Source organism: Mobula hypostoma, chromosome 8 (assembly GCF_963921235.1).
Source record: "Mobula hypostoma chromosome 8, sMobHyp1.1, whole genome shotgun sequence".
NCBI classification, from domain to species: Eukaryota; Metazoa; Chordata; class Chondrichthyes; order Myliobatiformes; family Myliobatidae; genus Mobula; species Mobula hypostoma.
The window spans coordinates 122938118-122960246 of NC_086104.1; the positions used below are offsets into that span (position 1 = coordinate 122938118).

Sequence of the window (22129 nt, forward strand, 5' to 3'; positions counted from 1 at the left end):
GTGGGGGACAGATACTATAATCGGTTTGCAACATAGATTGTTCCACAATTATGACATGATTATGACTTCTTTCAGTTAGTCCTGACGAAGGGTCTCGGCCCCAAACGTCGACTGTACCTCTTCCTAGAGATGCTGCCTGGCCTGCTGCGTTCACCGGCAACTTTGATGTGTGTTGCTTTCTTTTTCTCCATTAACTTTTCAATCCTAGCCTGGTGGGTGCCTGTAGTACGCTGCCCCGGGTGGTGGTGAGGCAGATATGAGAGAGGTGTTTAAGAGGCCTTTCGGCAGGCACGCAGATGTGGGGGGAATAGAGAGATGGATCACATGCAGGCACGAAAAAAACCTTCATTTGGCATCGTGTTCGGTATAGACATTGTGGCAGAAAGGCCTTTTCCTATGCTACGAGATGGTCCAAGTTGTACCCAACTTATTTAAATCACGGACATCTCAAACTACTCTTCCGCATCAGCTCTTTAATCTATTTATTTCCGTCCTTTGGCCAGAATTTATCGCCCCTCTCTCCACGCACACTGATGAAGTGGAGTGGGGAGGGTGGCGAGGGGGTGCCAGCTGTCTCCACCCTCAAACCGTCACAGTCCGTGTAGGAAAGGGGTTTCTCCGGAGCTGTCGGGGCTGAGGGATAGCCCGTGGGTGGTGTATACCATTACACCCAGCACGACAAATGCCAGTTGGCCCATCAGTCCATGCCTTTTGTTGACCTGTATTTGAGCTACCATTGACTTCTGACGCAGGGAGACACCGACTCAACCCGCCGCCCCACCCTGCCGTTCTCGACCCTTTTATATGTGGGAGAGTTTGGGAGATCGGGAACGGTTTTCGGAGTATCCCTGGCCAGTAAGTGAAGTTCGTTCAGTTCGGGGCGGACACTGAAACCGCAGCGTCTTCCTGGACGCTTGATTTTACCTGCCCACTCCTCCCGGTGCAATAAACCCCTTCCCTTAAAAATCCCCTGTTCTCGCGTTTTTTTTTACCACTCACTCACCTGCAGCGTGTCACGTCCAGGGCGCTCGAGGATCGTTTGAGAATTTCGTCCCGACCAGCCTTAAATAGCGGCGGGATGCGCTGTCATCTCCCCGTGCTATTCCCTCCGGCGATACCCACGGATTGGATCAGCAAAGTGCTGATAGTCAGTGTGCAGCACGGAAGGATTCAATTTCCTTGGGTTTTCCCCACACTCCTGGTAAATTTCCGTCATGTGACTGTGTATGCCCGTAGCTGTGACGGCTCACTGACCTATATAGTTTCGAATGAATGGAATGGAGAAAACTTAAGAAACGATTAAGGAAATAAGGACTGCCGGGAGGGGAGGTGTTGATGTACACAGTTAGCTTTCATCTCCTCCACCCGCAGTACCTCCTGTTCTTAACTCCATCACTCTCTTTACAACTTTTAAAAAAGCTAGATTACAATTTTTTGTAGGTCTGATGAAGGGTGTTGACTTAGTTTCTATCCTCCACAGATGCTGACTGACCTGTTGGGACTTTCCACCATTTTACCAACCCTGAAATGTTGACAGTGATCATCTTCCAACCGACCCAAGGCAGAAACTTAAACACAACCCCAAACCCACCACCACCCCCCGCCCCGCCGCCACACACACACATACACACACACACACACACACACACACACACACACACACACGGTCATAGACCCACACAATAAACCGAAACGTCGACTGTACGGATAGAATCAGAGAGTATAGGAACATTTTTAATTGGGGAAGGGCAAATTATGAGGCTATAAGGCTAGAACTTGCGGGTGTGAATTGAGATGATGTTTTTGCAGGGAAATGTACTATGGACATCTGGTCGATGTTTAGAGATCTCTTGCAGGTTGTTAGGGATAAATTTGTCCCGGTGAGGAAGATAAAGAATGGTAGGGTGAAGGAACCATGGTTGCCAATTAGGTGGAAAATCTAGTCAGGTGGAAGAAGGCAGCATACATGAGGTTTAGGAAGCAAGGATCAGATGGGTCTATTGAGGAATTTAAGGAAGCAAGAAATGAGCTTAAGAAGGGGCTGAGAAGAGCAAGAAGGGGGCATGAGAAGGCCTTGGCGAGTAGGATAAAGGAAAACCCCAAGGCATTCTTCAATTATGTGAAGAACAAAAGGATGACAGGAGTGAAGGTAGGACCGATTAGAGATAAAGGTGGGAAGATGTGCCTGGAGGTTGTGGAAGTGAGCGAGGTCCTCAATGAATACTTCTCTTCGGTATTCACCAATGAGAGGGAACTTGATGATGGTGAGGACAATATGAATGAGGTTGATGTTCTGGGGCATGTTGATATTAAGGGAGAGGAGGTGTTGGAGTTGTTAAAATACATTAGGACAGATAAGTCCCCAGGGCCTGACGGAATATTTCCCAGGCTGCTCCATGAGGCGAGGGAAGAGATTGCTGAGCCTCTGGCTAGGATCTTTATGTCGTCGTTGTCCACGGGAATGTACCGGAGGATTGGAGGGAAGCGAATGTTGTCCCCTTGTTCAAAAAAGTTAGTAGGGATAGTCCGGGTAATTATAGACCAGTGAGCCTTACATCTGTGGTGGGAAAGCTGTTGGAAAAGATTCTTAGAGATAGGGTCTATGGGCATTTAGAAAATCATGGGCTGATCAGGGACAGTCAGCATGGCTTTCTGAAGGGCAGATCGTGTCTAGCAAGCCTGATAGATTTCTTGGAGGAGGTGACCAGGCATATAGATGAGGGTAGTGCACTGGATGTGATCTCTATGGATTTTAGTAAGGCATTTGACAGGGTTCCACACGGTAGGCGTATTCAGAAAGTCAGAAGGCATGGGATCCAGGGAAGTTTGGCCAGGTATATTCAGAATTGGCTTGCCTGCAGAAGGCAAAGGGTCGTGGTGGAGGGACTACATTCAGATTGGAGGATTGTAACTAGTGGTGTCCCACAAGGATCTGTTCTGGGACCTCTACTTTTCGTGATTTTTATTAACGACCTGGATGTGGGGGTAGAAGGGTGGGCTGGCAAGTTTGCAGACGACACAAAGGTTGGTGGTGTTGTAGATAGTGTAGAGGATTGTCGAAGATTGCAGAGAGACATTGATAGGATGCAGAAGTGGGCTGAGAAGTGGCAGATGGAGTTCAACCCGGAGAAGTGTGAGGTGGTACACTTTGGAAGGACAAACTCCAAGGCAGAGTACAAAGTAAATGGCAGGATACTTGGTAGTGTGGAGGAGCAGAGGGATCTTGGGGTACATGTCCACAGATCCCTGAAAATTGCCTCACAGGTAGATAGGGTAGTTAAGATAGCTTATGGGGTGTTAGCTTTCATAAGTCGAGGGATAGAGTTTAAGAATTGCGATGTAATGATGCAGCTCTATAAAACTCTGGTTAGGCCACACTTGGAGTACTGTGTCCAGTTCTGGTCGCCTCACTATAGGAAGGATGTGGAAGCATTGGAAAAGGTACAGAGGAGATTTACCATGATGCTGCCTGGTTTAGAGTGTATACATTATGATCAGAGATTAAGGGAGCTAGGGCTTTACTCTTTGGAGAGAAGGAGGATGAGAGGAGACATGATAGAGGTGTACAAGATAATAAGAGGAATAGATAGAGTGGATAGCCAGCGCCTCTTCCCCAGGGCACCACTGCTCAATACAAGAGGACATGGCTTTAAGGTAAGGGGTGGGAAGTTCAAGGGGGAATATTAGAGGGAGGTTTTTTTTACTCAGAGAGTGGCTGGTGCATGGAATGCACTGCCTGAGTCAGTGGTGGAGGCAGATACATTCGTGAAGTTTAAGAGACTACTAGACAGGTATATGGAGAAATTTAAGGTGGGGAGTTATATGGGAGGCAGCATTTGAAGGTCGGCACAACATTGTTGGCCGAAGGGCCTGTAATGTGCTGTACCATTCTATGTTCTATGTTCTATGTACACTTTTCCATTGATGCTGCCTGACCTGCTGATTTCCTCCAGCATTTTGTCTGTGTTGCTCGGAACTCCAGCGAAGGATGTGGCTCTTGGACCAGGTTTGGCTCGGTTCTTGGACTCGGCTTTACTAGGCTCTTGGGTACGGAGCGGGATCCTCCTTGAAGCGCAAGGCCGGGACCCTTCCAGGAAGCAGGGCCGGGATGACTGCGGAGGATACTTGCCGAGGTGACCGCCAAGGAGACTGTCAGGGATTCAGATCGGGAGGGGAAAGGAACATTCCAGCTGGGAATCTTTGGTTTGCAGGGGTATTTATGTGCCAGCCCAAAACCAGAATCAGGTGCCTCAATTAAGGCACCCAATGGAACAAGGGCAAACAGAAAAACCCGGAATAAGGGTCGATCAACCGGACCGTGAGCCAGAACGCAGATTTCACGGACCGGACCATGACAGCAGATTTTCTCTTGTTTGTAAAGAGGTGCAGGCGTGATCTCTGTAAAGCCACCTCAAGGGTGAAGTGAATAGCACTGTAAAACCATCTCACGGGCCCACCAAACTGGAATCAACGAGGAATGCTTGAAAACTTTGGCAGGGTTTGAATGCTACCACCTCTACCAAGATAAATCAAGCAGGAGACAATAGAGCTTCACTCCCAGCTGAGTTCAATGCTTCTATGCTCCCTTTGACTGTCCGTACATGGGGGAACTATTGCAGACCCCCACATCTCCCGGTGATCCTATGATCTGAGGCTGACATGTAGCTGCTCTCAGGAGAGTGAATCTAAGGAAAGTATTCGGACCGGACGCGGTACCTGGTCATGCTCTAAAGACCTGCATTGGCCAACTGGCTGGTGTGTTCACTGAGAACTTTAAACTCTCGCTTGGCAATGTGAGGTACCCACTTGCTTCAAGCAGGCTTCAAGTATATCAGTGCCCAAGAAGTTCATGGTGAGCTGCCTCAATGACTATCGCCCGGTTGCACTTACATCCACAGTGATGACGTGTTCTGAGAGGCTGGTGATGGAGCATATCAACTCCTGCCTGACCTCTTGCTCCATTCCCATTTGCCTCCCGGAGCAACAGGTCCACAGAGAATGCCATTTCGTTGGCTCTTCACTCACCATTTGGACAGCAAAGATACATACATCAGGATTGTCTTCATCAATTACAGCTCAGCATTTAATACTACCAACCACTCAAAACTAATCAATAAGCCCCAAGACCTTGGCCTCAGTACTTCCTCGTGTAATTGGATCCTGTATTTCCTCACTTGCAGATACCAGTTAGTTCAGATTGGCAGGAACATCTCCTCCATGATGTCTATCAGCACAGGTGCACCAGAGGGCTTTGTGCAAAAGGTAGAAGGCCCTGCTTTACTTACGTTACACCAATGACCGTGTGACTAAGCACAGCTCTAATCATATATACAAGTTTGCTGATGACCCCACTGTTGTGGACCAGATCAAAGGTGGTGATGGATCAGCATACAGGAGGGATGTTGAAAATTTGGCTGAGTGGTGTTGTAACAACCTCTTACTCAATGTCAGCAAGACAAAGGAACTGATTGTAGACTTCAGGAGATGGAAACAGAGGCCCAGGAGCCAGTCCTGATTAAAGGATCAGAGGTAGAGAAGGTTAGCAACTTTCAATTCCTGGGTGTGACTCTTTCAGAGAACCTGTCCTGCACCCAGCATGTAAGTGGAATTATGAAGAAAGCACGGCAGCACCTGTACTTCATTAAGAGCGTGCAGAGACTTAGGATGACATCTAACAATTTGACAAACTTCCTTAGATGTGTAGGAGAGAGTGTATTGACTGGATGCATCATGGCCTCGGATGGAAACACCAAAGTGTTAAATGGAAAATCGTACAAAAGATACTGGATCCAGCAGAATACATCATGGCTAAAACCCTCCCAACCATTGTGCAAATCTACATGAAATGTTGTCGTAGGAAAGTAGCATCCATCAGCAGAAATTCTCAGCACCCATGCTCGTTTCTCACTGCTGCCATCAGGTAAAGGGTAGAAGAGCCTCCAGACTCATATCACCAGGTTCAAGAACAGGTGCTACCCCAAAACCATCAGGTTCTTGAACAAAGGGGTTAACCACACTCACTTATCAATCCATTGAGATGTTCCCACAATCAATGATCTCACTTTAAGGACTCTTTATCTTGTTATTTCATGTACTCGTTATTTATTGCTATTTATTTATATTTGCATTTGCACTGTTTGATGTCTCCTGCTATCTAGTTTTTTTCACTGATCCTCTATAGATTTGCTGAGTATGCTTGCAGGAAAATGAATCTCAGGGTTGTATATGGTGACATATATATACTTTGACATACCTTGACCAATACACCATGTGCTCTCCTAACCACTTTATCAACCTGCAAGACAACTTTGAGGGATCTATGGACTTGGACCCCAAGTTCCATCTGCTCCTCCACATTGCTAAGAATTTCACCATTAATCTTTTTGTCTATCTTCAAGTTTGACCTTCCAAAGTAAATCACTTTGCACTTCACCAGATTAAACTCCATCTGCCACTTCTCAGCCCAGCTCTGCATCCTATCAATGTCCTATTGTAACCTACAGCAGCCTTCTACACTCTGATGACACTACCAACCTTTGTGTCATCTGACAATTTATTAACCTAGCCTCCCATTTCCTTATCCAAGTCATATATAACAATCATAAAGAACAGGGTTTTCCAGGACACCACTGTTCTTCGAACTCCAGGCAGAATACGCTCCATCTACTACCACATCTGCCTTCAGTGGGCAAGCCAATTCTGATTCCACACATCTAAATTCCTCTGTCTCACACCTCCTGACTTTCTGAATCAGTTTCCAATGGGGAACGATGTCGAACAGCTTAATTAAATCCATTCGCATCCACTGCTCTGCCTTCATCAGATCGTTTTCCCAATTCCTCGAAGAAGTCAATCTGGTTCTTGAGGCACAACCTGCCATTTCACAAAGCCACGTTGATTATCTCTAATCAGACTATACTCATAAATTCTCTGTCTGAGCATACTCACCAATAATTTTCTCATGACTGATGTAAGACTAACTAGTCTATAATTCCCAGGGTTATCCCGATTAGCCGTTAACAATGTGGAGGAATAGCATTTGAAACTGTTTTTCACTGTGACAATAATAAATTGTCCCAATATGATCACAAATTACAGTCACAATTTGCAAACGGATGTGGATGTAAACACTGTAATACAACATATAACATTAGACATTGAAGGTAGAAAATTCCAGCACAGGAACTTGGCGCTTTAGCCCATGATAGCTGTGTCAAATACAATTCCAAATTGAACTACATCTCTTTTTCTTACAAACTGTCCATTCCCCGCACACTTCTGTGTCTATTTAATAAACTCTTAAACACCTCTATCGTATCCACCTCCATCACCAACCCTGCATATCTTCTTCGAACCTTCCTCCTCCCTCTGTAAATTCAGGCCCTCTAGGATTAGTCAGTTTAACTCAAACCAATTACTATCTCTATGCCTTTCTTGTGTTTTGATTTCATAAATCCCTTTATGGGCCTCAATTGTCTTCCCACTCTGTGATTGACAGATGTAGGTCTGGATGTAAAGTGACCCAATATTCAGCTATCGACACAAAAGATAAAGTGTTTTAATCCGAAAGGCAGTAATTCAGAACAAAACACAGCAGTCTGCGGCCACTTTATTAAGTATCTCCTGTACCTAATACAAGCGGCCACTGAGTGTATGTTGATGGCCTTCTGCTGTGGTAACCCATCCACTCCAAGACTTGGTATGTTGTACATTCAGTGCTGCATTTCTGCACACCATTTGCAGTGATGCATGTTTATTTGAGTTACCGTGGACGTCCTGTCAGCCCGAACCAGTCCAGCCATTCTCCTCTGACCTCTCGCGTTAACAAGGGATTTTCACCAAAGAACTGCTGTGGACTCGATGTTTTTTTTTGTTTTTCACACCTTTGTCTGTAAACTGACATAATTATGTAACGTGCTTTTACCGCGCTTTGTGTTCAGTGTTTGGAGTGAATGAGTGGTTACTGTATTTCATAAACATAAAATGCTTTCGTCGTTTTTATTTGCGAAAACCTACATTGGTGACCCCGATGCTCGAGAACGATTCCAGGGTTATTGAACATGTCGGCTAATGCAATCGCTTTCAAACTGCTGGAGTTTGGCAACAAAATGCCGTTGCTTGGTCTGCACAAACCGAGGCCTAGTTCGCGCTGCAAGAAAGCTCCACCGACAGTGCCAAAAATTTCAATGTGGTAGCATCGCTCAGCAAATCCACTGCTGCTAGAGAGGCGAGTCTACCAGAACACCCGCCTGAACACGATAAATACCGATCTCTGAAAACTCTCCTTGTGCGGACATTTGGACTATCGGAGTCCGAGTGCGCCAAACAGTTGCTCTCCTTGGTCAGCCTCGGAGCTAACTGACAACATGCTGTCTCTCCTGGGAAAGCACCATCCTTGCTTTACACTCAGCCAGGCAGTGGTGCCTCCTTCCTCTACCTCAATAAACCCAGTCAGCAAGGCCGCCAACATAAGAACGTCTGTGACTGCGAGCTGACGAGGCCGGGCCTGTGTATATGCCACGGTCGCTTTGGTACGAGCGCTACCACCTTGTGGTTTCAACAGTGCCAGCACGTCTGGGCATCAGAGCTCTGAGCACCGGCTGCCAGGGTCGTGTACTGTTCATTACGAGCGCCCTTTCGGGGCGACGTTTCTTGTGTGAGACGGGTGCACAAGGGAGTGAGATGCAGCATCGCCTGTTGATGAGACGGCAAAGAACGACGAAACCTCGCTGGAGGCCGCAGGATCCAGACTTACGGGTGACCCTCTGCTTCAGTGGCTAAAGTGGCTACACCTCTGCTCGGAGCAGATTTCCTGTCTGCCAAGGACTGTTAGTCGACCTTACGAACTACCGGTTTCTGGATGTCAAGGACTTTGAGTCGTTACCCTGCTCCCCGAGTAAGTTCTTCACAACTACTCTGTCAAGTGTATGCACCACTGCATGTGATTTTACTCGACTACTGGACGAATTCCCAAACCTCACCAAGCCCACATTCTCCACTACAGCCACAAAACATAGGGCAGAGCCCCACATTTCTAAAGCCCGCGCTCATAGACTGGACCCAGAAGAGCTGGCAATCATGAAGGCCAACATGGAAAGACTCACCATTGTATGCTGGTCGAATAGCCCCTGGGCTTCACCCTTCCATATGGTCCCTAAGTCCGATGGTGGTTGTCGCCCAAGTGGCGGTAATCGACGCCTTAGTGAGGCCACCACCTCCCCCCGCCTCCCCCCCCCCCCCCCACCCACCATCGTTACCCGGTTCTACAAATCCAAAACTTTCCGGCACATTTAGCCTGGAATTTAATGTTTCCAAGGTCAATCTAGTTGGGGGCTACCATCCGATATCTGTGTTCTCAGAAGTCATTCCCAAAACGGCTGTGATGCCATTTGATCTGAAGCATAGACATTCCAACAACTGATGGACTCTGTTTTAAAAAGATTTAATTTTTCTTACTTGTCACCATTGCATCCAAAACCTAACATGTACCTCATCTCCGCGCACTTTCCAAGCGCTGAAGCCAACACGGGTTGTTTATTAACCTTGCTAAATGCAATTTTGGGCTGTCAACAACTGACTTTCTCGGCCGTCACATCTTGCAGAAGCTACGAAACCTCTCCCATCAAAAGTAGCCACTACTAATACTAAAAATATTACAGAAGTTTTGAGGCATTGTGTATTTATCAGAATCAGGTTTAATCTCACTGGCATATGTCATGAAATTTGTTAACTATACAGCAGCGGTACAATGCGAGATAAATAAACAAAAAAATTGAATCACAGGAAGCATATATCTCTATATTTTATATTTAAATTAAGATAAGCAGTGCAAAAAAAATAGAAATAAAAAGTAATGAGGTAATGTTCATGTCTTCAATGTCCATTTAGAAATACGATGGCAGAGGGGAAGAAGCTGTTACTGAATCACCGAATGTGCGTCTTCCGGCTTCTGAATCTTCTTCCTGATGATAACAGTGGGAAGTGGGCATGCCCTGGGTGGTGCGGTTCTTGCTGATGGAAGCTGCTTATCTGAGGCACTGCTCCTCGAAGATGTCTTGGATACTATGGAGTTCGCAGAGCATTCCGCGAGCTGCTGAAATTGTGCTCCCCTGTATAGTGCGCATGGCGTACCCCTAGTCACATGCTTGACTGGTCAGCGGACATGACTAGGGCATTTGATGATTCCAAACGAGTTCTCTCCATCGTGAGCCTACTGGCGCACCCACTCCTCAATGCACCCATAGTCATTACAACTGATGCTTCAGACTGTGCTGTGGGTGCTGAGCACGAACAGTTAGTCTGAGGCGTGTGGCAGCCGCTCGACTTCTTCAGCCAGCAGCTTCGTACCCCCCGAAAGGAAGTACAACACTTATGACCGTGAGCTTCTCAGTCTCTATCTGGCTGGCATCCATTTTTGTGTTCTTCAGAGGGTCGCCATTTCACAGCGTTCATGGACCACAAACCTGTCATGCATGCATTGGCCAAAATATCAGACCCTTGGTCTGCAATGCAGCAACGCCAACTGGCCTATACATCAGACAGGATCACAATGCTGCTTTTTGTAAATTCTGTTGGGGTGGTGTGGAAGAGTTGTGCAGGGTAGCGTAATTGGTGGAAATGTACATAATTCACAACCACTGAGGTTGAGTTGGGGTTCACTTTAAGAGGGTGGCCTGATGTGATGACATAATTATATAAAGTACCTTTACCACACTTTGTGTTCAGTGTTTAGATACAATACATGCGCGGTTACAGTTTTTCTTAAACACAAAATGTCTCCGTCATTTTTATTTGTGAAAACCTACAGTCTTTCACTGTGGGGCAAAAGCTGCCCCTGAGCCTGATGGTATGAGCTTTCAGGCGTTTGTAGTTTCTGCCTGATGGAAGAGGGGAGAAGAGAGGATATCCAAGGTAGGTGGGGTATTTGATTCTGTTGCTTCTCTATTGAGACTGTCAGAAGGAGTTAATGGAGGGGAATCTGTGCTCTGCTGAGTTGTGTCAACAATTCTCTGGAGTTTCTTGCGATCACATGCAGAATAATTGCAGTACCAAACTGTGAAGCCTCCTGATAAGATTCTTTCTATAGTGCATCGTTAAAAGTTGGTGAAGGTTGATGGAATGAGTTATGTTATGAATAGGTTCCATTTTTACAGAAACCCACAAGTCTTGATCACCTGGATAAGTTTACGGAGGAATGGCAAATTGGGTTTAAGTCAGATAAGTGCAAGCTGTTGGATTTTAGGAAGGCAAATCCAGATGGGACTTAACCAGTGAACAGTAGGACCCTGGGAAGTGTTGTAGAACAGGGGAAGTCTGGAGTACAAGGGTATTGTTCTCTGAAAGTGGAGTCACAGTTGTATAGGATGATGAAGAAGGTGTTGGCATGCTAGCCTCATCAATCATAGCATGAGTCTAGATATTGGGATGTCGTGGTGTTGTTGCGCAAGACATTTTTGAGGTCACACTTAGAGAATAGTCTACAGAATGCTGGAGACTGAGGTACGATCTTATTATTTATATTTATAGGCATCCGTTAGTCTCATGAGACCATGGATTTGCGCCTTGGAAGGTTTCCAGGGTGCAGGCCTGGGCAAGGTTGTATGGAAGACCAGCAGTTGCCCATGCTGCAAGTCCCCTCTCTCCACGCCACTGATGTTGTCCAAGGGAAGGGCATTAGGACGCATACAGCTTGTCGTCGCAGAGCAATGTGTGGTTAAGTGCCTTCCCAAGGACACACACGCTGCCTCAGCCAAGGCTCAAACTAGCGACCTTCAAATCACTAGACGAACGCCTTAACCACTTGGCTACGCGCCAACACTGTAACCTTATGGACGTGTATAAAAGCACAAGAGACAGAGACAGGATAAATACTTAGAGTCTTTTTCTCAGGGTTTGGGGAATCAATATCTAGGTTTAAGTGGGAGACAGAGTTAATAGGAAGCTAGCGGCAAGCTTTTTCCAAAGGGTGTTATGAAATTGGAATAATCTTCCAAAGGAAGTGGTTGAACAGGTACACTAATAGCAGTTAAAAGACAACAGGTACATTAACAAAATTTAAAGGATGGTGTACACTGCAAACATCATGCACCAGTGGTAAAGGGAGTAATTTCGGAGAATAGATGGGGTGCTGATTGAACAGACTACTCGGTCCTAGATGGTGTCAAGCTTCTTGACAGTCATTAAGGATGCGCTCCCCCAGAGAAATGGGAAGTGGCCCTTCGCACTCCTAACTCATGCCTTGCAGACGTGGGAGAGGTAATGCAGTGGATGAGGAGTGCATGGACTAACTCCACCCAGGCAAGTGGGGAGTGTCCCATCACACTGCTGGTTTGTCCCTTGTGGGAGGGAGGTAAATGTTAATGCAGTGGATGTGGAGTGTGTGGATGAACTCTGGCATGGCAAATGGAGAGTGTCCCATCATACTCCTGACATGTGCCTTGTTAGATTGGTGGTGGTGGGGGGATGTTGGAAAAGAGTCGGAGGTAATGTGGCGGATGCAGAATGCAAACAACAGGAATTCTGTAGATGCTGGAAATTCAAGCAACACACATCAAAGTTGCTGGTGAACGCAACAGGCCAGGCAGCATCTCTTTGAACCCTGAACTGTTTGAAGTGTGATGGACAGGCGATACCCCAGCAGGGGGATAAAAAGGGACAGGTTCACTAAGGCAACACACACACGACACCACGAGGTAACGAGACCCTGTAAGCGGTGCGCCTCCCACAAGTCAGTGGGAGTTTTGGAGGGCTGTTCACGGGACCAAGCCATAGGCGCACAGGGTGGAAAGGTACAATCGGCGGGAACCTGGTGTGTGTCCGCCCTTGCCTGGGTGCCAGGTTCACTGCAGAGGAACGATCGAATCTGAAACGGAGGGGTCACAGTCGGTGACCTCAGAAGACATTACAAAGGGCTTGCCCGAAAGCTAACTGCGGAAGAATATCGAAGGTCTGTTTGGAATCCGATTTGAATATTCATTCGCTTTCGCTCTCTCTCCCACGGCAGTGATTACTGTGAACTGAACTGAACTCAATTGAACTGAACTTTGCGTCACTTTGAAACTGGTCATTTACCCCTAGACGACGATAAAGCTTGATTGATCCTATTATCCTAGTTCTGTGTACATGTGTGTTTATTCATTGCTAACCTGGTGCATTTATATCCTTACTATTAGAGTACTGTGTTGCTTATTTCTTTAATAAAACTTTCTTAGTTCCAGTAATCCAGACTCCAACTGAGTGATCCATTTCTGCTGGTTTGGCAACCCAGTTACAGGGTACGTAACTCTTGTATTACGAAATAAATATAAATCCTGCTGTTCCAGACCACCCTTCCCTTGTAATAACCTTGTGTAATCTGAGAAATGCCTGCACTGTTATGAACAATAGATGCCTTTGTCTTACTGACATTAAGAACAAGATTGTTGTTGCAACACCACTCAACCAGCCGATCTATCTTACTCCTGTACACCTGCTCCTCACCTGATCAAGTGTCTTTTAAATGTCATCGTTGTATCTGAGGGGACCCAATATCCTGGCAATGAGGTTTACTAAGGCTATCGGGGAGAATTTAAACTAAAATTGCTGGGGGCTGGCAACTGAACTGAAGTGAGGAGGAAAGGAGGTTGGCTCACAAATAGACAAAGCTTGGAGATAGTGCGAAAGAGCGGACAGGCAGGTGATAGAGAAGGGACGCACTCAGTCTGATGGTTTGAGATGTGTCTATTTTAATGCGAGGAGTATTATGAATAAAGTGGATGCGCTTAGAGCGTGGATCAGCACTTGGAGCTATGATGTTGTGGTCTTTATGGAGACTTGGATGGCAGGGGCAGGAATGGCTACTTCAAGTGCTAGGCTTTAGATATTTCAGAAAGGACAGGAAGGAAGGCAAAAGAGCTGGGGGCGTGGCACTGTTGATCAGAGATAGTGTCACAGCTTCAGAAAAGGAGTAAGTCATGGAGGGGCTGTCTACGAAGTCTCTGTGGGTGGAAGTTAGGAATAAGAAGGGGTCAATAGCTCTACTGGGTGTTTTTATAGACCACCCAATCGTAACAGGGACATCGAGGAGCAGATAGGGAGACAGATTCTGGAAAGGAGTAATAGTAACAGGGTTGTTGTGATGGGAGATTTTAATTTCCCAAATATTGATTGCCATCTCCCTGGAGTAAGCGGTTTAGATAGGGTGGAGTTTGTTAGGTGTGTTCAGAAAGGTTTCTTGACGCAATATGTAGATACGTCTACGAGAGGAGAGGCTGTCCTTGATCTGGTATTGGGAAATGATCCTGGTTAGGTGTCAGGTCTCTCAGTGAGAGAGCATTTTGGAGATAGTGATCACAATTCTATCTCCTTTACCATAGCATTGGAAAGGAATAGAAACAGATAAATTAGGGAAACGTTTAATTGGAGCAAGGGGAAATATGAGGCTATCAGGCAGGAACTTGGAAGCAGAAATTGGAAACAGATGTTCTCAGGGAAACGTAGGGAAGAAATGTGGCAAATGTTCAGGGGATATTTGTGTGGAGTTCTGTATAGGTACGTTCCAATGAGACAGGGAAAAGATGGGAGGGTACAGGAACCATGGTATACTGAGGCTGTTGTAAATCTAGTCAAGAAGAAAAGAAGAGCTTACGAAAGGTTCAGAAAACTAGGTAATGATAGAGACCTAGAACATTTATGAACATTTGAAGAAGAATACTATGATTAGGAATAGTCAGCATGGCTTTGACAAAGGCAGGTCGTTGATGGTGTGGATAGTCAGAGGCTTTTTCTCAGGGCTCAAATGGCTAGCGAGAGAGGGCATAGTTTTACGGTGCTTGGAAGCAGGTACAGAGGAGATATCACGGGTAAGTTTTTTACGCAGAGAGTGGTGAGTGTATGGAATGGGCTGCCAGCGGCGGTGGTGGAGGCCTGGATAGGTACATGGAGCTTAGAAAAATAGAGGGCTATGGGTAACTCTAGGTAATTTCTAAGGTCAAGACATGTTCAGCACAGCTTTGTGGGCTGAAAGGCCTGTATTGTGCTGTAGGATTTCTGTGTTTCTGTGTAAGTGCCAGAACGTTTTGTGTCTGGTGGCTTGTTCCATATACCCACCATCCTCTGTGTGAAGCGCTGTACAAGATATTAGTGTGACAGCACTTGGTGTACTGTGTGCAGTTCTGGTCGCCCAGCTTTAGGAAAGATGTCATTAAGCTGGAGTGGGTGCAAGAAAGATGCACGAAGATGTTGCCAGGACTGGAGGGCTTGAGTTATAATAGTCCCTGAATACACTGGGACTATTTTCCTGGAGTGAAGGCAGCTGAGAGGTGACTTTATAGAGATTTATAATATCATAAAGGATGTATATAAGGTGGATGGTCACAGTCCCGTGGAAAGGGAGTCAAAAACCAAAGGGCATAATTCTAAGGTGAGATCAGAGAGACTTAAAAAGGAGGGACAATTTTTTCCACTCAAAGAGTGAACTGTGTATGGAACAAGCTGCCAGAGAAACTAGTTGAAACAGGTAGAATGACTTGGAGAGGTACATAGAGATGAAATATTAAGAGAGATATAGGACAAACGCAGGTAGATGGGGTTAGTCTGGATCGGAATCTTGGTCAGCAAAGAGCAGTTGAGCCAAAGGGCTTTTTTCTCTGCTTTGTGACTCTGTCAGAGTCTGGGGAGTGAGGTGGATCGACATTGCCCTCTGGTGGCAGTGTAGATTGTGGCTCCTGGCTCCTGGTATTAATATAATCTGGCTTTTTCAGAATCAGAATCAGGTTTATTAGCACCGACACTTGTATGAGATTTGTTGTTTTTTTTTTGTGGCAGCAGTACTCCGCAAAACATAAAAGTGTACAAGTTACAAAAATAATTAACATGCAAAATGTGAATAATGAAGCAGGGCTCATGGGTTCATGGCCGATTCAAAAGTCTGATGGCAGAGGGGAAGAGGCTGTTCCTGAATTGTTGAGTGCGGGTCGACAGGCTTCTGTACCTCCTTGCTGATGATAGTAATGAAAAGAGGGCATGTACCAGATGGTGAGAGTCCATAGTGATGGATGCTGCCTTCTTGAGTCACAATATCTTGAAGATATCCTCGATGGTGAGGAGGGCTCTGCTTCTTCTGCACTCTCTCCAAAGCTTTCCTGTAATGGCATGACCAGAACTAAATGCAATACTCCAGATGTGGCTCGACCAGAGTTTTATAAAGCTGTGACGTAACTTCTCGACACTCTGGATCTCATTCTGTGAGATTACAGCCGAACTGCCCGTTGCTTCAACTCCTCTTCTGTTCCATTTATCCTGCTCCCTCTGCCAGTCATCCAGCCTACACCTACACCACATGCCGGGGCAGAGAATTGCCGAGATTCCCCAACATCTGTGTAAAGTTCTGATGTGTCCCAATTATAGATGACCACTCCCTGATCTTGCAACTGTCCACTTGGTTGAGACTCTCCCACTGGGGAAAGCAGATCTTCATCTCCCCTATCCTGTCCCTTTTGGGACTGAGATGTTTCAGTAAGGTCACCATTCAGTTTACGAAACCCTGACCAATGTAGAGTTAGAGAATTATACAGCACAGGAACAGGCCCTTCAGCCCACATCCTCCATGCCAACCAAGTTGTCTACTTGAGCTTTTCCCATTTTCTCAGTTTGACCCATATCCTTCTAAACCTTTCCCATCCATGGATTGGATCAAATATATCTTAAACATTGTAATTCTACCAACATCAATCACTTCCTCTGGCAGCTTATTCCATACACCCAACGCACTCTGGGTGAAATTTCTTCCCCATTAATTCTTACCTCTCCCACCTTAAACCTGTGTCCTCATGTTTTAGACTCCCCTACCCTGGGGAAAAGACTGTGAGCATTCACCTTATCAACACCCCTCATGGTTTTATAAACCTCTAAGGTCACCCCTCAGCCTCCTTCACTCCAGGAAAAAATGTCCCAGCCTGTCCAGTCTGTCCTTATAACTCAAGCCCTGCAGTCCCAGTAACATCTTTGTGAGTCTTTCCTGCACTCTCTCCAGTTTAATAACACAGAAACAGAATTAGGCCATTTGGCCAATGGAGTCTGCTGTGCCATTCCATGTCTGATGATAGGTCTGAAGGAAGGTAAGTCACCTGGACCAGGGTTCTGGAACAGCTGGCTGAAGTAGGCATTGGTAATGATCCTTCAAGAATCTCTTGATTCTGAAATGGTTCCGGAAAACTGGAAAATTGCAAATGTCACTTCACCAATCAGCAGTTGCCTGACACAATTACCAATGGTAGGTAATGTAGATGGTTTCGATATGATTCAATGCAGGACAACATACCACTGATCAATAGACCAATGGTAGGAACTTTCTTGCTTCCACAACATTACATTTGGATTGAACAAAACACCTCAATGTGTTCATTGTCCAAATTTCGGAAGAGTGTTCCTATGTGACAGTAGCAGCCTCACACCTCCCAGGCTCCCTAGAATTAGATTCCAATCTGGGAATGTGTGCCAGCATCCAAAACTCCATACATAAACCCCTCAAAACTGGGCTGTCTGCTATTCCATTTCTCAATATAAACTCATAAGCACCTCGATAAGATCCCAGCCTGTAACCCATTGCCGTGGATCTGTTACTCTCCATATAAACTCCCACCCCACACCTCCCCCCGAACCCATGGATTAGATCTGAGACTGTAACCAACTCCTGGGGGCTATGTTCTTCTATATATAACCACCCCACCCAAGCCTTGGATTAGATCCTGCTGTTTACCCCACTTTCTGGGATCTGTTATTCTATTTATAACACCCCCACCCAGCCCTGAATTAGGTCCCAGCCTGTAACCCACTCTGGAAATCTGTTATACTATATATAACCACCCTTGAAACCCTATATTAGATTCCCTACTCCCAGGAATCTGTTACTTCATATATAAACCGCCTGAACCCTTGGATTAGATCCCAGACTGTTACTCTACATACTGAGTCACCCAGAATGTAGATGCTAATAGGAGGATTGTTACAGGGAAAAAAAAACAGGATTACGTTGCATTTGAACAGGACATTGGCGAGGCTGCAACTGGAGCACTATATACAGTTTTGTTCAGCCTGTTACAGAATGTAGAGGATAGAACTGTGCAGCACACCGGGCCTTTCAACTTACATAAAACAGCTCCACAATCAACCTAACGCTTCCCTCTTACACAACCGTGAACTCTCTTGTTTTTCTTTCATCCATGTGCCTATCTAAGAATCTCCTAAATGTCCTCAACGTATCTATATGCCTCTATCACCACCCCCGGCAGTGTGTGCCATGCACTTAACACTCCCTGTAAAAACAATCTATCTCTGACATCTCACCTAAACTTTTCTCCACTCACTTCTTCCCGATGTCCTCTGGTATTACCCACTGCCAGCTTGGGGAAAAAAGGCTCTGGCTGACCACTCTGTCTGTACCTCATATAATCATATACGCCTCTATCAAGTCACCTCTCACCCTCCTTCACTCCAAAGAGATTGGCCCTCACTCCCTCAATCGTTCCCCATGAGATATGTTCTCTTATGCAGGCAGCATCCTGGTAAACTCCAAAGCTCTCACATCTTTCCTAAAATGAGGTGACCAAAAATGAACACAATACTCGGTGTGGTCTCACCATTGTTTTACAGAGCTGCAGCATTCCTCTGTGCAGCTTGAACTATCAAGTTGGCTCTCATCCTTCTTCACTCCAAAAAGAAAAGCCTTAGCTAGCTCAGTCTTTCCTTATAAGGCAGGATTTTGCAATCCAGGCAGCATCGGGGTAAAACCCCTCTGCACCCTCTCTGAGGCCTCCACATCACTCCTATAATGAGGTGACCAGAACTGAACACAATGCTCCACGTGTGGTCTAACCAGAGATATATTGAGTTGTAACATCACCACGTGGCTCTTCAACTCAATCCTCCAACTAGTGAAGACCAACACACCACATGCCTTCTTAACCACCCGATCAGCTTGGCATGGCAATTTTGAGGGATCGATGGACATGGACCCCAAGATCCTTCTGTTCCTTGACACAGCCAAGAATCCTGTAATTAGACTTGTAATCTGCGTTCGGCAGTACGGTAACGCCGAGGTTAGCACAATGTTTTCCAGTATAGGTGACCCGGGTTCAATTCCCGCTATTGCCTGTTAGGAGTTTGTACGTTCTCCTGATAACCACATGGATTTCCTCCCACAGTCTAAAACCTACCAGTTGGTAGGTTACTTGGTCATTGTAAATTGTCCAATGATTAGGCTAGGATTAAATTGGAGGATTGCTGAGTAATGTGGCTCGAATGGCCGGCAGGGCCTTCTTCACACTGTCTCCCAAATAATTAATAAATAAATAAACAAACAAACAAACAAACAAACAAACAAACAAATAGAGAGATAGACAGATAGATAGATCTGACCGTCTAAAGTGCATCACTTCTCATTTTTCTGTACTGAACTCTATCTGCCAATTCTCAGCCCAGCTCTGCATGCGATAAGAACAATATCATTAAACTGGAAAGAGTGCAGAGATTAACGAGAATATTGACGGGACGTGGGGGCCTGAGTTGAGAAGTTGAACAGGCTGGGTTTTTATTCAATGAAGTATAGAAGACTAAAGGATAATCTAAAGATGTTTCTACCACCACTTCCAGCAGTGTGTTCCATGCATTTACTATTCTCTCCGTGGGGAATATTGACAGGGGAAATGCACACAGTCTAAAAACTAAAAACTAGAGGGCGAAGTGAGAGCACAAAATTTACAAGGGGAAACTTCTTCACCCAGAGGGTGGTTGGTACTTGGAAATCGTTAAGGCAGATACATTAACAATGTTTAAGTCATACATGGCTGTAGGGGGAATATGGGCCAACTGCAGGCAAGTGGGATTAGCTTAGATGGGCATCTTGGTTAGCAGGGACGAGTTGGGCCAAAGCGCCTGTCTCCAAGCTGTATTACCTTAAAGAGTAAATTACCTTCTCCTGAGTTGCAAGTAGTTAATAAAAGTGTACATTCTCAATTAACCACACTCTTTAACATAAGACAACTTTAATGAAGTGGAGAGCACTGATTAATTAAGACCATCCTGGGATAAAATTTCAATGAGAAAGTTGAACGTTGTTTGTGAAGGCAGCCACGCATTCAGTTCAGAGTGGGAACTAGGGAGCGGAGATCCGTCCCCTCGTAAGGAGCTTTTGCCCGCGTGTGTACGCGAGGAATTTTCTCATTCTGTCTGTGGGATTACTTCTCACACTCCAACAAAAAGTGTGTTTATTACACTTGAGAGTATTGCGTGAATGGTAGAGAGCGGGGCAAGATGAGAGAGACAACAGGCAACAGGGAGGGAGGGAATCGATGCTACCGCTTTGAGGGCTGGCAGGAACTAAAACGGGCTGAATGCCCTTCTGAATTACAACCGGACAACTCGTTACGGGTGCATTGCTACCAGTGCACGACCTGGTGCCGCCGCACTTGGCTATAGTAGATGTACAGAAAGCTCAGGAATCCGAGGAGAACGAAGGTAATCGAGACGGCAGCCAAGAAATACCAGACAGCGATCATGGCGTTGCTCTCTGCCGCCGCTCCTCTCCCGTAAGGATCTAGCACTTTCAGGTGGAAAGAAGCGGCCAGTTCACCGGACACGTAGCACCTGTACACCCCCTCGTCGTCCTTCAGCGCTCCGGCAATGGTGTAGGTCCTGCGCCCGGTGAGCTCGTCTAAGGAATGGGCGCTCCTTCGCCGTCCAGAGAGCTCGTCCCGCGTTATGTAGACGGAGTCCCTCCGCCAGGAGACCGGCGTGAAGGCGGAGGCGCCGGGACACCTGAGGCTCGCGTTTCCGTTGACGTAGACCAGGTAAGTCTCGATAAGGAGGGTGCGGGGTAGGTCGATCGGGACGAATCTCCGACCCGGCAGCTCCAAGCGCTTGACGTGCGCTTCGTAAGGCGATTCTGTGAGGCACGGAACCTGGCAGGGTTCCAGCGCTATCTCGGGACCCCGACTGGCCAGCTCAGGACGCCCGGCTGAAACCGAGATTCCGCAGGGCACGGCTTGCTCCTGCCCAACGACGGGACGGGCGTAGCAGAAACCAAGGCGCCTCCTTTCCCCCGGGGCGCCGCACCGGTCGCAATCTTGCCAGGCATTCCAGACGGTGAAAAGTTTCCAGTGCTGCCCTTTTACTTCTCGGAAGGTGCTGGGTAGCGCCGGGACTCCGACGGACTTGCCCGAGAGGTGCGCTTTGTCCACATCCTGGACGTCCGCCTCGTAGTAAGCCAAGGTCTTGCCGTCCATCTGACACAGGTAGACGCCGGAGTCCCGCACAGTGGCGGGTCGTATGGAGATGTGCGGCGGGGAGAACCGGCAACGGGACTGCAGATCGCCCAAGCGTCCTCCCCTGAGCGGGACGGCCCCCGCTCCCACCAGCACCACCGCCACGGAGCCGGGGTCCGAGCTGTTGGAGTACGCCCAGGCCACCTCTCCGGGCCGGGACGGGACGTTGGGACAGATCAGAATGGCCGGGTTGCGGCTCAGAAACGGGATTAGGCACGACCGGTTCGGGTCGCAGGAGATCGAAGAACCAGCGGACGCCGAGAGAGCGCTGGTCAGAAACAGCGTGACTGGAAGGATTGGGGACACCACCAATGTGACCCAGCTGAGCCGTGTTTCCATCTCCCCAGAGTCCTAAAGCGAGAAGAGGGCGATCTGGTTCCCTACCGCATCCCCTCAAATCGCCTTCGTTACATCTCCGAGAGACGAACAATGGTCTTGTACCTCAACAATGGAAACAGTGCGTACGGTTCGACGACATCCTGGGGCAGAACCAGAGGCGGGAACATCACACTGCACGTGTCCTGAAAGGGAAAAGTAGCGCTGATTTCTGACCCGGTTTTAAGATAGTCCCTTCCAAATTTGCACGTCCAAAACAAAGTACCCACGACCGAAACAATCCCTTTGACAGACCCTTGAATGGGTTACAGTCTAGGATCTACTCTATGGATTTCAAGGGGGTTATATATAAAATAACAGATTCGTTCGAGTGAGTTACAGTCTGAGATCTAATCCATTGATTGAAAGGTTTATCTGCAGGGGAGAAGTTAGTTACAGGCTAGGATCTAATCCAGTCGTTCGGGGGTTTATATATAGATTAGCAAATCCCCAAG

The 22129-nt window shown here is 46.8% G+C and overlaps 1 protein-coding gene across 1 annotated transcript in view; it reads right to left on the reverse strand.

The window, feature by feature from the left end:
• LOC134351199 (alpha-tectorin-like) overlaps positions 1–22129 on the reverse strand; it is an 85956-nt gene that overhangs the window by 43541 nt on the left and 20286 nt on the right. The window contains exon 2 of the mRNA XM_063057310.1: positions 1195–1254. Within this exon, the coding sequence (XP_062913380.1) occupies positions 1195–1254 (60 nt within the window). The remainder of the gene's footprint in view (positions 1–1194; positions 1255–22129) is intronic.